We start from the raw sequence: 16,393 nt of genomic DNA, 5'->3' as shown, positions 1-16,393 counted from the left end.
CAGAGTAAGTCAAAATGCACGTGTAGCGTTGAAAGACGGAATGCCTCCTCCTGAGTTTTAGGCAGGGAAGCTCTGGACCTAGGAACGGATAAGACACCCTAACTCACCTTGGAGAGTGCGCTGATCTGCCAACTGTGGAGGGACACACAGGATTTGTGGCTTTGTGGATTTGAGGATTTGTGACCCCAGAGGCCCAGCTTGATTTGCCAGGCAGTAAGCTGGCTGGGACTGGGAGGCCAGCCTTTCCCCAACAAAATGGGCTGCAAAGTCAAACAAGGCCCCGAGGTCCCCAGGTGCAGCACACCTGGCATTTCCCAGCTCTGTCCTTTCTGTGCCTGAGTTCACATGATTCGTGAGCCAGAGATGAGGCCATCCTCACACTGCATTGCAGGAAGGTCAAGCAGCAGCGGGGGCAGGGTCTGGCAGCTCTGGGCTCTTGCCCAACTCTTCGTAGAATAATAAGAGTATAAAAGACCACATATTGTTCCAGCTAACCCTTTGTATTTATGGGTCCCCAGTACAGGTGTTCCTTAGGCCACACCCTAAAACACGGTATTCACCTTTACCCCCGTCACCACACAAGGGGTCCAGAAGAGGGGAAGGGGTTGTAGTGGCCTCGATGGAAGTCTGCACAAAGGAGACAAAGGCTCAAGGGAGAGGAGCACCCATTATTCTAAGTCACTAGAATATGTGCGGCAACCAGAGCTGGACTTCCCTTTTTAGAAGGTGCCACCTTTGGCTTATACGTTCCATGCCTAAAAGTTTGAAGGGGACAGGCCTGCCATCAGCTTGACCGTCCTCCCAGAGAATTATCAAACAGACACAGGGGCTCTCGGTGAAGAAAACATCGGCTCCATGAGAATCACAGACTTCACTTCTGCCATGGCACGAACTTCAGGTCATGTAGATAAGAAATGGTTCTCAAGGCCTCATGGCACCATATGGAAAAATACTGAAAAATCCTAGTAAGTGCAGTTTTAGGGAACTAACTGCATTTCTCAAATTTAACCTTTGAACAAACAGACTACCACAGATTTTTCAGTAAGTGTTTTCCTTCGTATACAGTGTACTAAAATCTCCAGGAAGGCCCTTTCCCAGAACTCCCCAGACAAAGTCAGTAAATAACTGTTCCAATGTTTTATCAAGGATAGGATTTTTGACTCTAAAGTAAAGTAAATTGTCATATTCTATTATAAGTGGGCGTTCTAAAGACCGCTAGGCTGAATTTCATAATAAAATTTCCTTTCACATAAGCAATGAGTAAGAATTGCAATGATTTCAGCAAATGCATATTAAGTTCCATAAGTCTGTCTGCTGTGCCTTCAGTGGCCCTTCCCTCCACCACCCATACACTTAGACGCTCATGAAGAACCCACTGAGTCTGGTCACTAGAAACTTCCTTTGGCAGGGGCTAGAGGGTCAGCCGAGGAGCACTGGTAGGGTAGGAACAACATGAAAGAACTGAAAATGCCTTGATAATCCCCAAATTCTCACCGTTTTCAAACTCCTCTCTGAGTAAACATTTCTCCAGAACTGCTGACATGTAGCCAAACCAACTTCCTCTCCTTCTCCATGTTCCCCTTTCAGATACGAAATTATCTCACAGCAAAACAACCACCCAACGTGGAGCTAACAGGAAGACAAAGAGATTCTCTTTGGTTAATTAAGCATGGGAGTACTCAAATTGTTTCGTCCCATGATCAACAAAGTGGCTCAACAAATCCTGGTGCATTGGAATGGTGGTTTCTAAGGAATTCCTGGCCCTAAACCCTACACCTTCACAGGAAAGACGTGATTGTAAATTACAAGCAAGTCCTGAGTGATCAGACTCCGCTCTTCTTGGCTTACAGCCCTCATTAGTGCTAAGTCAGCAAACAGCAAACATGTAGACAAAAGCGTTGGCTCTAAGCCCAGCTTCTTGGATTTCGTGGATGCTCCTCAATGGGTTTAACTGGAGCTTCTCTCTTTTGTACTCCACGCAGGCATGCGAAAAATCACGCTTTTTATATCGCAGCTCCTTGTCGTCGCTTGAGTGACAAAAGGCCTCATGCCATTTGTGTGCGTTGCCCATTTTGAAGAATAGAAAGCTAAACTCATGGAGTATTATCCAAGAACAAAATCACTTTTATTCGGGTATATTCCTACTAGCTATCTTCATGGTAAGATGTGGCACAAAATCAATACCAAAGTCGCTGTTGTAACGTCAATGCAACGGTGCACTGAGATATAAGCTTAACTCTTATTAACTGTGGAAAAACACCTGCTTCCTTGAAGATCCAAAGTAGCTGCCATTTCCAGGTTATGCAGAAGGGAGGGAGGAAGTTGATAAAATATATTGAAACACGTGACCTGAAAGACCTTTCTTAGCTGTGTTACGTAAGTAAAGAACATCTGGCAACTTTCCCAGAAAGTCTGCATCTTAATTATTCCTGAAACAGCTTTGCTTCAACAAAGAGATGACTTTCCAGTTTTGGCTGGGACTATCTCTGAGTGGAGGTGTTCCTTGGAAAGACATCAAAGCCCCAGCGATACAAAAAGCATTCTTTGCATTTTGAACCTGAGCCACTTGCCATTTAAGCTGAAGGTTCTATTTTACCTCTTTCTCAGCAGACCCTGAATACCACGGCATAACTTCCAAACCAGAGGGCAGGGAAGGGTGACAGTTGAGGGAGCGTGCATGGGGCTGCTGAACAGGTGATCACTGTTGGGAGGTGGGGGAGGTTTACAGGGAAAATTACACTGAAAGCAGTAGAGCCCAAGATGTATGCAAAAATCCCCTCACCTGCCCAAGCTGTATCTTTTTTGTGGCTTCTCTGTGGGCACTTTCTTCTCTGTGTAAGCGCCCCCTCCCAATTTGAAGTTATTTCTCCTGAAAGTTTGCCTTAATCACATCATACCATGCTCCAAAAACGTTCTATGTTTTCTCGTCATTGAGCCCAAGTTATCTTTTGTGGAGGACACGGTGCTTATCTCCCCAATTCTCACCGAACCCTTCTCCATAGCATGGTAGCTACGGGCCCACCTCTGTTCTCCAAGGACCCCGACGGGCCTGAAGGAGTCATGAGAATGCCATCCTGCCGGTCGCAACACGGTAGATGGGTAAACCTGACACAACCAGTGAAGGGCTTTGCTCTGCATGGATATCTTGTGAGTCTGTGAGTTGGTCCACTCACAGGAGGGTCCACTTCTGACCAGTTCACTCACAGTAGGCTGTTCATCACCGTGCAGATTCACAGCCCTCCTAGGTAGAGAGCCTGTGCCCCTCTATTGTCGTTGAGCCCCTTGCCCTGCAGGGTTTCTGAGGCATCTATCTTCCCTTCTGCCAGAAGCATGGGCTCCTTTTTAAGTGTCCTTCTTGGCTATAGCTCCTGATAGCATCTTCAATGCTCCCCCAGCCTTGGATTTTCAATAACTTCTTTTCCATGTCTCTTTCCTTTTTTAATAGTTTATTACTGTGTTCTCCCTATCATCATTTATTTTCCGCAGAGCCTCTTCCACCTCCACTCTCCCTCAATCGCAGACACCACACTGCTGCCCGCGTCCACAAGTCCTGCCTCATTTTCGCTCTGTCCCTCCACATTCCTCCCAGAGCTGTGCTCTCTGAGTCTGTCTCTATTTTGCTTGTTATTTCAGTTTGTTCCTTAGATCACACATGACTCCACTTTTATATTTATTGAACCATAAACAGGAATTTATTGAACTCTGTTGTATATTCTTTGTAAATTTTAAAATAAATTTATTATACAAGGATATATGAGACGTGAGATTCAGGTAATATATGATGTTTGCACTTCGGTGGCGCCCACTCCTTTGAGGCACCCATCCCTTTCTGAAGTTAATTTTGCCTCAAGACTGTGGACAACAAAGGGGCCACATACTAAACCTGACAAGCTCAGGGAGGCCCACATGGGAGCCTTACAAACTCAGAGACCTGAATAACCACGTAGGATGGTCTGAAATTAAAACTTTCTAACTAAAAGTAGGTCATGGCAGGTAGTCACCTCCTAGGCAGGTACTTCTCTGTAACAAAGGTCAACCTTGACCTCAAAGTAATTTCCGTTTGACCCCTCAGTGCCCAACCACCACACCAGAGCAGAGACCACAAATCCTGACGTTGTTATTATTATCGCGTTGTTAACTACCCTATACTCACCTATGAATGTATCTATTTGTTTTACTTTTTATCCAATCCCCCAGATTGCCCCAGCCTCGCTTTCTCCTACCTCCCTAATCTATCACCAGTGGGTTTCTGGCCACCCCGTTTCACTTCCTCCTTTGATTGTAATGTACAGAGAAGGTGCAAAGCTGCCATTCTCTGGAACATTTTCTCAATCCCTTGAGATTTTGTCCTGGCAATTGTAGTCAGTTTGACTCAAACTCATAAAAATTCTTACAGGTTTGCATGTTTCACTGACAGAACAAATACAAGTGAACAAAGGACTCTTGCCTTTAGGATGCCCAGAAATGCTATTTTAGGATTTACGTTCTTTTCATTATTTTGCGGATGGTTTATCTTCCCAGTTTGGAAATCTTGAACCAGGAAGGTGAATGTAAAGTCCCTGATACTCAGTAGGTCAACAGTTTAGGCCTTGAGACTCAGAGATACATGTGATCACCGAAAAGGCAGCCTTGGAAATAAAGGTCTCCTCCTGCCTGGGCACCTAACCCAGGGTCTGGCATGGGGGCGGGGGTGGGGTGGGGTGGGGTGGGGGTGGCAAGGGTTGTTTGCAGAACCAGTGACGCAGCACTGAGCACGCTCCTGCCCAGATATGCACAATGGCAGAGCCTTTCATGCCACTGCTGAGCCGTCTTTTGGCTTCGAGAAATAAAATTCAACCTTTCCTTCAGCTTTGTGACACTTTTGCTGAGTTCTGAGAGGAAAGGGCTCGATATATGACAATTTTAAAAGGAGACTTTCATAATTCCAAGGAGAAAGTATTGTTTCAGAAAGTATACATGGACATGGTATCACTTGGTTATGCTATCTGGAAGTCATTTTTCCCTCCTAGATGGGAAAAAAATGTGATTTTTGTGTTCTCTTTCCAAACACATAACATTTAAAAATAAATGTGAGGGTGACTTTAAGACAACTAGTAAAAACACATGGTTATTTCTCTCCAGCTTTGAGTTGTTTTCCTTACTGATAAATAAAATGCCTGGCTTTAATATAACGTGATATTAGGTCATGGATTCCACTTTGTACACATACTAGATAGGACATAGTTTGAGATCCTCAAGAGTAAGGGAGTTTCTCTTATTTCACTTTGTGTCCCTCAAAGAAAGCACTGTAATGCTTTACATAAAATAGACAATAAATATGAGCTGAGCAAGTGAAAAATGGTACTACCCACTTTCAGTAAGGTTTGTTTAAAGAAATTCTTGTAAAATGAGCTGACGTATAGTTGTCTGTAAAAATAATTTAAGTCTTACTGTTTTGACTTCCTGCATTATAATGTTACACTTGCAGAGAAATAAAAGATTTTGTTTTTATTGGTGTATTTTATAACATGACATGCTGTACTATTCAATTTCGCAAAACAACCTGTGGTAGATTTTTTTCTCTTTTTCCAAAAAAAAAAAAAAGAAAGAAAAAGAAAGTATGAGCAAGGAAGCCATTTCCAGGAATGGTAGAAACAGAATGCAGGAACTGTAAGAGACAGAGAGCTAGAGATAGAAACAGAGACAGTGTATGTTAGGGGGAGAGATGCTTCCTTGGCTTGTGTCATCCGCTCCCCTGGCCACAATCCCATTGGTTCATGAGCAGGCATGTGACCTACGTGATCCAATCAGCACGAACTTTCGGAATTGTGTTTGAAATTCTAGGGGGAAATGTTCCCTCTCTTCGCCTGAACATTTATTATAGGCCATGTGAGGCCTGAAGTTCCTATGCCACCACTGGCTGAAGAGGGAAGCCAACCAGAGAGAGAGAGCTAATGCGTGAAGGAGCTGCAGGACAGGCCCAACAGAACTACAGAGAATGAGTTACACTTCAAGGCACCACACCTCCTGGGTTTCCAGTTGTGGGGGTCAAAATATTGTTTAAGTTGGTTTTCTGTTTCTTGAAGATAAAGCATTCAAAAATATCTGGATGGGGGTTTCTGTTTCATAGATGTCTGTCTTTGTCAATATTTACCAAATGGTGTACTTCATTGTACCTAAGTTTTACCTCTTCAAGAGCCATAAACAAACAGTGATATGAGCTTGTGAATTGCATGTCCAAGGTTTCAGAAGTATACTATAGTCTGCACCTTACTCCAAATGCCTTGAAAAACTGACCTGATGGATGAATAGAAGAAGGCTCTAAGGATAGTTATATAATAGAGCAAGAATGGTAACAAGTTAACTGTGGAACCTGTGTTCACTGTAGAATTCTGTAAACTTTTCTGTAAATTTGAGATTTTTCACAGTAAAATGTTAGAGGAAAAAGCACTAGTTCACTCTTACTCCTTCCATATGCATGGCCTGAAATGCTTTGTAATAACCTGTGGCCTTGGTAAGTGTGGGGTCAGGATAAGTGTTCTTTATCAAGAGAGCCGACGTCTATTAATCCTCTGTCATGATGAGTGGGATTATATCTACTGGTATGTTTGGCTATCAGATTCTACAAGCCAGTCATTAATAAATAATATGTAACGAATGTTATGCATTAGACGGTTGCCTTAAAACCTCAGATTGCGCTGCTTTTTGGTTGTCAGTTCTCAAGAAGAAAATAGGGGACCATTTGATATCTTGCCCTCTCGCATATATCAACAGTTTGGCTCAAATCAACTCATATTTAAAAAAAGAAGAAAATAGTACATTAAGTAGGAGCTTTAGTAAAGTTTTATTTTATCAATCTCATTATAGCTTAACTAAAGAGGATACAAGGGGCACTTCATGCCTCCAAGTAAACCAGCCGTATATCACCACAGGGAATAAACCCGAGCTTTTTTTCAAGGAATGTATTTTGCGAAATTTACTTGTGTGTACAGAAAAGTTAAAGAGGAAAGGTAACTAGAACTTTTTAAAAACATTCAATGAAAACAGGACCTAAGTTTACTCCATTCTCCTTTTTTGCTGGGGAAAAGGAAAGGAATTGCAATGCAAAACAGTACTTCTACGATCCAAGAAATTCATGGTATCCTGCACTAAATATATGTGCCTGAAGATAGTATGCAAACATTATACAGAGAATTATACTTTAAATAGCAAACTAACCCAGGATCCACAATAGCAATATATGCTAAATCCTTCTTTAACATGGAAAAAAAATGATCCCTTCTTAAATATTTGCTTTGTAAATTTGCACTCTTATATATTGGTTGTTCTTCCACCAGCACATAATTATGTATCTCTATACTACCCTCTTCTGAATGCTCCTTGCTTTTTCTGTCGATTCCTCCAGAATTTCACAACTTGTTAGAAAATGACCAGATTTCACAGATAATAAAGATGCAGCAACTAAGCCTAATGAAACTGGGACAGCATGAAGTGAGATGCTCTCTTAATGACAGAATATTCATCAGAACATTTGTTTGTTTCTCACACCTTAAGTCAAGACCAGAGTAGCTACTGAGCGAATGAGCTAAAACTGGTCCTTCTGAATCCTGCCTGATCTGCCTCAAAACACAAGCTTCAGTTCCCTGCAGCTGCAAGAGTTTTGCCACACAAGGGACAAGCCCACAGAGCTGGATGATCTCAATCCGGCCAAGACCGCAGTGAGTGCGGGGTCATGGCTTGGCATCTCTGGGCAAACATTAGAATCAAAATCTGCAGGTATTAGTATTGTGGAAGGACAGTGTCAGCAGGATTTAAACAAATAAACAAAGAAGCTCTAACAGCAATAACAGAACCACAAGTAGCAGCTGAGGCTTAAGAGTGGAAAGCTTTGAGCCTACCCCGATGACACCAGCTGCTAATTACCTCCTCCTCTGCAGCTGCCATGGGCTTCCCTGAGCTGGAGGCCCTGGCACTTGTCCCCTCTTGCCACACCCTAGCACAAGCTATTATCTGAAAACATACATGGGAAAGGATATCTGGTCTCAGACTCCCGGAGTGTTTTCTTTCTCTTCATCTCCCCCTCCTATCCAACCTAAAAGATATTCTCAAGTCTACAGAAAAAAATAAATAAATAAAAATGACCCTGTGCAGAACTAAGTCAGTGTTCTTTCTAAACTCTTCCCGGACGGCACCATCCCAGACATTGCTGATGAAAATAGCTCCTGTCGCCCCTGCTGGCACTGCCACGGGGAACAGCTGCTGCAAGCGCACTGTCTGACCCACTAAGCCCTCTGTCCCCACCCCGTCTCCAGTGTTGTTCTCCAAGTAACTAGTAATCCACGGAAACAGTCACTGATATAAGCTTCCAAGTTTGGTTAAGGCTGATAAGTATTGGAGCAAGGACCTCAGACATGGACCCCTGTCCTCCTTGGCAGATAGCGAGAGGAATAAAGGAAAATGTGATGATTTACTATGGACAAAGAGGGTTGATTATTTTCTCCTTTGTCTTTCCCTAACCACTAAACTCACAGAAACCAACCATGCAAGAGGCGTCATCCAAAACAGAGAAGTGAGTTCCTGGTCTGAATGGATGCTACAAATAAGAGGAGAGGAGAAAAATCTTCTTTCGCTTCCCATTCTCCCAGTTTGTGGTGTTTTAACCTTATTTTCAGGTGGACCGATTCCAAAGCCAATGAAAGCCATAACTTAAATATCAACATTGGCCTTTTAGAAAAGTAATCACAAATACTGTATTATTCATAAACAATCAACACTCCAGTCATTTCAAAATAAGGTTTACATAAGAATAAGTGCAGAAGGCTACAAAATAATTCCTCATCATGTATTGAACACTTACTAAGTGTCTTCTATTTGCATGATGTTTTCTGCAAGTGACAAAGTACTTTCACATGCTCTCTCTCCAAGTAACAAGAGGCTACTGAGGGCCTGCTCTGTGCCAGAATTGTGCTCGCTGCTCCTGATTCCAATTTGTGAGGCAGAAAAGAAGTCCACACAGAAGGAGGGTATGAATGTTGGAAAAGCCTCTGATTCAAAGACAATTCAACATTCTACAGTAGGGTTCTCCGCATTGACTCCACATACAGCGACTCTCCATTTTCTAACCCCCACCCCCCAACCTGAACAGGCAGTGATTTTCTGACACTAGGATATGTCTCCTCTGCCGTTTAGAATAATAAAAGTGTATTCCTTCCATTTGGATCCTTAGATTTCAGCAGCTTCTGGGCAGTAGCTTTTTTGCTCTTCCTTGCTATTCCTAGACAGTTAGCGTCGAGTAGAGCTAAGCTACCATATTAAAGGTCACCAGTAGGGCTACTCCCCAAGACATTCTCTAAGCCAACCTAAAATTCCTTAAGTTCAAGGTGCAGTAAAATAAACTATTTTTCTTTGTTCTATTCTGTATGCTCTAAATTCCTCATCTTAGCTTTATTTGATTGTAGCTTGGTCTTAAATATTTTTATTTATTTACTTTTAGAGAGAGGGGAAGGGAGGGAGAAAGAAAGGGAAAGAAACATTAATCGGTTGCCTCTCACACACCCCCCCAAGTGGGGAACTGGCCGGCTCCCAGGCATGTGGCCGGCACATAGGCATGTGCCCTGATTGGGAATCGAACTGGCAACCTTCCGGTTCGCAGGTGGGCGCTCAATCCGCTGATCCACACCAGCCAGGGCCTATAGCTTGGACTTTAGTTCAACGAGCTGGCTTTTACCTTTTATCTGCATACTGCACTAACACTTGCAAAAAGCAAACTCAGGAAAACAATTCCGCATTTATTGAATGCATTTTTATGAAAAAGCCAACAGCAAGGTTGTAAGCGTCTGGAAAGGCAGTCTGTTATAACAAAAATTGAACAATTTGAAGGAACTGCAATTGCTTACATCTTAGCTAAAATTCATTGCCTAGTAAACTGCTTTAAGGGGAACAGCTCCAGTGATTGGATGAGATTACGGTAATTAGCATATTTAGTCTAGGTAGATCAGCATAACTGAAATGCCTGAAACGTTTTCCTTAATTAAGCCTTCCTCATTACATTCTTAATACTCCTCCCCACCCCATTTCCATCCTCACAGCTGACAAAATAGTAACTGCAATTTCTCTTATTAAAATCATTACAAATTCAAAACGAGTGGAGTTCAAATTAAGTTTTCAAAACCACATGGCAAGAAAGACCTGGTTTAATAGTAGAGAAAAGTGACCATTCTATCTTGTCAAAACATAAACACTTTTAGAAATAAATTAGACTTTTTTCCCCACAAAGAATGGAAAAAATCACTTGTCTACTTGTTTGTTTGCAAATGTCACACTAGAATGTTACAATCTTATAAACATAATTCTGTTTTATATGTCTTGTTATTACATTTTTAACCCTCTAAATTACTAGTTGAGGACACCATTAAATTGCAGCCTAGCATCTTGCTTTTAAGCTGGGACTCTCAGCTCTATCACTTTTTGGCTGAATGACCTATGGGTAGTTAGTTTCAATTTTTCAGTTTTCTTATCTGTAACATGAGGATAATAAGCACATCTTCTATGTAGAGGTGCTATAAAGATTAAAGATATATAAACACACACACACACACACACACACACAAATACTTATAAGAGTCCTTGGCAGGTAATAAATGCCATGTAAGTATTATAGTTAGTATCATGCTTACCATTACCACAAAAAAAGGTGATATTGTTGGGCTTCTTATTTAACTGCCCTATTACAAACAACTTTCTTTTCAAATATCTCTGAGATTAGCCTATAGAAGAAACATGAAGTGCATTTCATATGTTGTGACTAGACTCTCGTGATTGCATGGGCAAATTTCAAGAGAAAAGATTTATACATAAAACATATAGAAATAACTAATGATTTGAAAAATCATAATATGAAACCTCACTAATATGAATGATTTCTATGTGGTTAATTATCTTCAAATTAAGAATGTTCTGAGGTTTTCTTGACTATTTGTGGCACCTTTGTTTTATATTAAGCGTAATACTGTAAAAATATATATGTAAAGTATCAGTCGCTTCTGGTGTGGTGATAATGCATTACTGAGAGTGATAAATATCACTGAATTCTTTGGCCCATCAAAAAAGAAAGCAAAATGGTTACTTGAAAAGTTTAAATATTTTGTCTTTCATCACTCCACTGTGTCATCCAAATGCATTTTTATAATAGTTTTATTGAGATAACTCACATACCACACACTTTGCACATTGAATGTGATAATTCAATGGTTTTAAGTATATCCACAGAGTTATGGAAATCACGACCACAATCAAGTTTAGAACATTTTCATCATTCCAAAAAGAAATTCTATTACCCATTTGCAATCACTCTCCATTCCCCCTCTTGCTGCTGCTGGCAACTTTTTATCTCTACAGATTCACCTATTCTGAACATTCCATATAAATGCAAATACAGCCCTGGCTGGTGTGGCTTAGTGGATGGAGTGCCAGCCTGCAAACCAAAGGGTCGCTGGTTCGATTCCCAGTCAGGGCACATGCCTGGGCTGGGGGCCAGGTCCCTGGTTGGGGGTGCGCAAGAGGCAACCACACATTGTTGTTTCTCTCCCTCTCTTTCTCTGTTTTTTCTCCCCCTCTTTCTCCCTCCCATCCTCTTTCTCTAAAAAATAAATAAATAAAATCTTTTAAAAAATGCTAATACAGTATGTGTCCTTTTAGGTCTGACATCTTTCATTTAGCATAATGTTTTCAAGAGTCCTCCGTGCCATAGTCTATATCACTACTTTATTCCTTTTTTCTGTCGTACAGATAACCACACTTCGTTTATCCAATCATCAGTTGATGGATATTTGGGTTGTTTCTGTTTTGTTCTATTATGAATAATGCTGCTGTGAACATTTGTTTACAAATTTTTATGCAGACATATGTTTTCATTTCTCCTGAGTATATATATATCTAGGAGTAAAATTGCTGGGTCATATGGTCACGCCATGTTTAATTTTTGAGGAAACACCCTGCTGTTTTCCGAAGTCGCTGCACCATTATACCTTTCCACCAGTCCTGTAAAGGGTTCCTATTTCCCCGAATCCTTACCAACATGCTATTTATTTATTTATTTATTTATTTATATCATAGCCATCCGGGAAGTATGACGTGGTATCCAAATGCACTTTTTAGATGTAAAAACATGGAGACACATTGGACAAGGAAGTACAATATTTTATGACAAGGGGAAGCATGAAGAGATCAGGAAAAGGATCCTTAGGGTTGGGCTGGAAAAGGAAGAGGAGATATTTTTAAGTCTGTTACTCAATTTCATGTCTTTACGCAACTAACTGCCCTATCCAAAGGGTCAGGATTGTGAACAGTCCTCAATTTCACATCTGGAGCTTCTAATAAGCTTAACAACTTATCTTGGTTTATTGACTTACTTCACAATATTCCTTTCCATGTTATAGTCCATTGGATCCAACACCACAAACCTCCTGTGGGAGTAATATTATTATTCCCACGCTGCAGGTAAGGGCACTAAGACCCAGAATGGCTAACTGGCCCCCCAAAAAGGTCCTTAAAATAAATAAATACATACATGGATAAACATTAAATAAATAAAATCCACAGAGCTGCACTTGGATGCCCATTTTTTTTTATTTCAAATCCTAATCCCTAGTTTCCTCTTTCCTCATCACCTTCATTTACCTCATCTCCGGTGACCTAGAAAGTCATGGACAAGTAAGGGAGGGCAGCAAGGAATCGTGTGTGTGTGTGTGTGTAGCAGTTAAAAGCAGAAGGCCTGCACATCACAAAGTCCCCACAACCAGCCTCTAAGAGTGCAGCCAGGGGTGTAAAAACAAGCTGTGACAGTGACAGCAAGGATGGCAGTGTGCCCGCTCCTTTATGAGAGGTCTCTGCAGCCGTCAAGAAGCCAGGGCATAAGGCCACCTCAGTCCCTCAATTCTGAACATTGTATTATCCGTACTTACAGCAGTATATTAAATTACACACTATGTTTATTCAAATATTTATCGAGCAATTATTTATGTGCCAGGCATAATGCTAAGATGAGATTTTTTTAAAAAAACAGTAACTATAATCTTCCGAAGTAAAATTAAATAGCTAGTATTTACAAAACTTCTTACGTAGAGCATCTCATTTAATCCTCACAAAATTCCTGCAGAGAAGTGGAAACGGAGGCGCAGAGAAGTTAAGTAAATTGTTCCAAAGTCACAGAACAAATAAATGGTGGAGGCAGAATAAGAACCCAGGCAGCCTGGGTCTGTATCCTGTGATCTTAACCACCACCCAATCCTTCCTGCCAGATCTTGCTAGGCTGGAAGTCACATGTGGTGACACAAGGAGACCAATAATATTAATTAATTCCAGCAACCATTTCCTGAATGCTCATTAATACATGAAGCCCAGGGGCAAATTCTCACAACCAGCCCAAGAAGTACTTATCTTCATTACCACTGTAGAGGAGGAAAGAGTTTCAGAGAAGTAAATTAACTTGTCCAAGGCCACAGAGCTACAACAGCTAACACAGATTTGATGCTTACTGTGTGTGTGTGTGTGTGTGTGTGTGTGTACACATACATACACACACCAGGCACTGTTCTAAGCACTAACTCATCTAATCCCCCTCATAACACTATGAGGCAGGTTCCATAATTACCCGTCATCTTTGTTTAGAAACTTGTCCATAGTCCCACACTAGTCAAGTGGCAAAACAAGGACTCACTCTGGCTTAAAGTCCTCATCAGAACAAAATGCTGGGGGCGGTGTTGGGGGGGGCGGGGCGGAGAGATAAGAAGACTAAATGGTAATGGAAAAAACCTAAAATAAAGACAAAATAAAAAACCCTAAAAAAAAAAATCCTGACTCTTGGCTGCAAAGTGGCAAAGCAGATGTTCGAACCCAGGTTTGTCTTAACTGAGTGAGAGAGAGAGAGCGAGAGCCCTCTATCTTCTTACCAACTTACTGAGCATGGCCCTCAAACCTACTGTAGTGCCAAAGGGTGTTAGGGAAGGAGGGATTACCAAGAGCTCTGGGGACCACCAGGAAAAAGGATTTAAGCTGCATCTTGAAGGTGAAAGTAAGTGTTTGTTGGACAAAGAGGGGGACCATGCAATTTATTAAAGGAAGTAGAAAGTATCCAACTGAGGACTGTGAAAGGACAAGGTAGTGAGAAGCAAACAAATCATTTACAAGTGTTGCAAATTGAATTATAAGATCTTTATTGTGTTTTAATTTTTTTCAGTTAGAAATATTCTTGATGAAGAAAAACAAGCTTTTATTCACTTAAATCTGGCTATATATTAAAAAATCATCAGGAAATAGAAACGGGCAATTCTTGTAATGTTAAACTCAATTCTGACTTCCAAAATTTACTTTCCTCAATGTAAGTGCTGCAAGCAGGGTGATTAACAAACCTTAGGGATCTCTGCAAGATCTTCTGTCCTTCAAGTCTGAAACACAGCATTTAGGAACTGTAATGAGCCTGGAGACTCAACCAAGAACTAGAAGGAACGGGTGCGTGTTGTCCCCGCGGGGAGAGAGGACGGCAAGTTGTGGCTCAAACACTGCAGAGCTAGGGTTTTTCCCTGGCAAACTGATTTATGACCAGGAGAAGGGCAGCTGCAGAACCGGTCGGACCATAAGCACAGTTCTCAAACTGGAATCCGAGAAAACCAGGAATGAGATGTAAATGGAAAGGCGGTGTTAGTTCTGGGGGAGTCATTGCCCAATCTGGATGAGACCTGTCAAGTCCTAATTCTTGCAGCAGCCTGGCCGCTAGACACTGTTGCCCAAAATGTGCGCGCTGGGGGAGTTGACACAGCTGCAGGGCAGCGGGACAAGGTGCCTCCACGCCCCCTTGCGGGCCCAAATTACGACTGACGGGGATGTACCTTTTTCAGTGATAGGTACAGCGTGTCAAAAATGTTCTCTCAGTTTATCCCTTACAACAGCCCTTTAAGAGAGCCGCGGTGATCAGCCCCATTTTACAGATGAAATGCTGAGGCTCAGTGAAGTGAAGCAAAACTTGCTAGCAAAAAGGAAAACCTTAAATGAACGCGATCGTTGGGCTGACTCCTTTTATCTAAGTGTAAATAGGAGGGGACTGGAGCCGGCTGGGGCCCCCACACCGACCCCTCTGGCTCTGCGGGTGAATTAGGAGCCAGCTGTCAACCGGTAGGCCTGGCAGAGAGCGCCCGGGTGCCAGGGAAAGGGAGCGTGCGCGGTGGGCGGCAGCGCGCCTGCGGGCGCAGCGCGCACCACCAGCTCGCCCGCGCCCGCTTCAAGAGCCCCGCTCCAGTGTGCCCGGGCGCCGGGCTGCAGCGGCCAGGCAGAGGCGCCAGGCGGACGGTCCACGAGCCCGCAGCCGTCCCGGAGCCCCGCGCGGGTCGCAAGCCACGAGCCAGGGCGCGCGTGCGCGCGGGACTGCTGCGGACACGAGCTGGCAGTGCCACCGCGAACCCACCGGCACTACCCCACGTCTTACCGTAGCTGCTCCCCGGTGACCAGGACCTCAGCCATGCGCTCCAGCTCCCTTTGCTGCGCCCCGCCACTCCCGCTGGGGCTGCTGTCGCTGCCACCGCTGCCACCGCTGCCAGCGCTGCCGCCCTCCATGCTCCCAGCCGCGCCGCTCCCACTGCCTTCCCTGGCCGCAGCGGGTTTGGGTGTTAAATCAGTCTGCCCTCACAGAGGCCTCTCTCGCCATATTTGTTCGGGGCAATCCCGTTGCTCAGACACGATTGGCTGGAAAGGGAATCCCTGTGGGTAGGCTGGCGCGCTGGGCGAGTCGGCTCCAGAAACTCCAGCTTGGGGGCGTGGTTGAAGCCCGCTTGTTCGAGGGGCGGGGCCGAGGGAGGAAAATATAAACATCTGGGCGGGGCGCCGGTTTTGGGTTTTGTGTGCCCGTGGAGGTTGAATTAGGTGAGCGCAGGTTCTTGTACCCACGAAGCTCCTGCCGTGGACCCTGGGGACGGGCTGGGAGGTTACTAAACAAGTGTGAAGATATTTTAATTACACTGTCCATGCCCCGAATTGCCAGATAATAACAATATAGCTAAATAGTGAAGGGGGAAGAAGGTTCAGGTCACTTCAGGGCATGGAGAAGTTAATTTTCTCTCCCCAATCCCTTTCACCAAAGACAGTGTACTTATCTTAAGGTGTCATCAATGAAGAACGCTGGCCTGGGAATCAGACAGACCTGGAATCCAGCTTCACGCCTACAATTAATCCTCGGTTTACAAAATAAAAATAGTTGTGGCTACCACTTGTTGACATCTGATGTATTAAAAATGCCCCAGTTAGTTGTTATCTTCTTTAATTAGTGCAACAAATTATCCTCATTTTGGATATTGTCCTCATTTTATTGGAGGAAGGCTCAGAAAGATGGAGAGAGTTGTCCAAGGCAAGCAGCTAGTAAGTGCAA

The 16,393-nt window shown here is 43.1% G+C and overlaps 1 protein-coding gene across 2 annotated transcripts in view; it reads right to left on the bottom strand.

Annotated features, from left to right (window-relative positions):
* The window catches only part of DEPTOR (DEP domain containing MTOR interacting protein), a 119,208-nt gene extending 103,513 nt beyond the window's left edge, over positions 1–15,695 (bottom strand). For both annotated transcript variants that reach the window (XR_008530577.1, XM_054590438.1), the window contains exon 1: positions 15,458–15,695. Coding sequence is in view for 1 of the 2 variants with exons in the window: in XM_054590438.1 (XP_054446413.1) it covers positions 15,458–15,585 (128 nt within the window). In the remaining variant the exon portion in view is untranslated. The remainder of the gene's footprint in view (positions 1–15,457) is intronic.
* Between the last annotated feature and the right edge of the window lie 698 nt (positions 15,696–16,393).

Source organism: Pteronotus mesoamericanus, unplaced genomic scaffold (genome assembly GCF_021234165.1).
Source record: "Pteronotus mesoamericanus isolate MK-2021 breed Mesoamerican mustached bat unplaced genomic scaffold, CSHL_Meso_final scaffold_174, whole genome shotgun sequence".
In the NCBI taxonomy this organism is placed as follows: Eukaryota; Metazoa; Chordata; class Mammalia; order Chiroptera; family Mormoopidae; genus Pteronotus; species Pteronotus mesoamericanus.
Note: the sequence above shows the minus strand (reverse complement) of the source record. Positions and strands in the feature narration are given on the sequence as shown.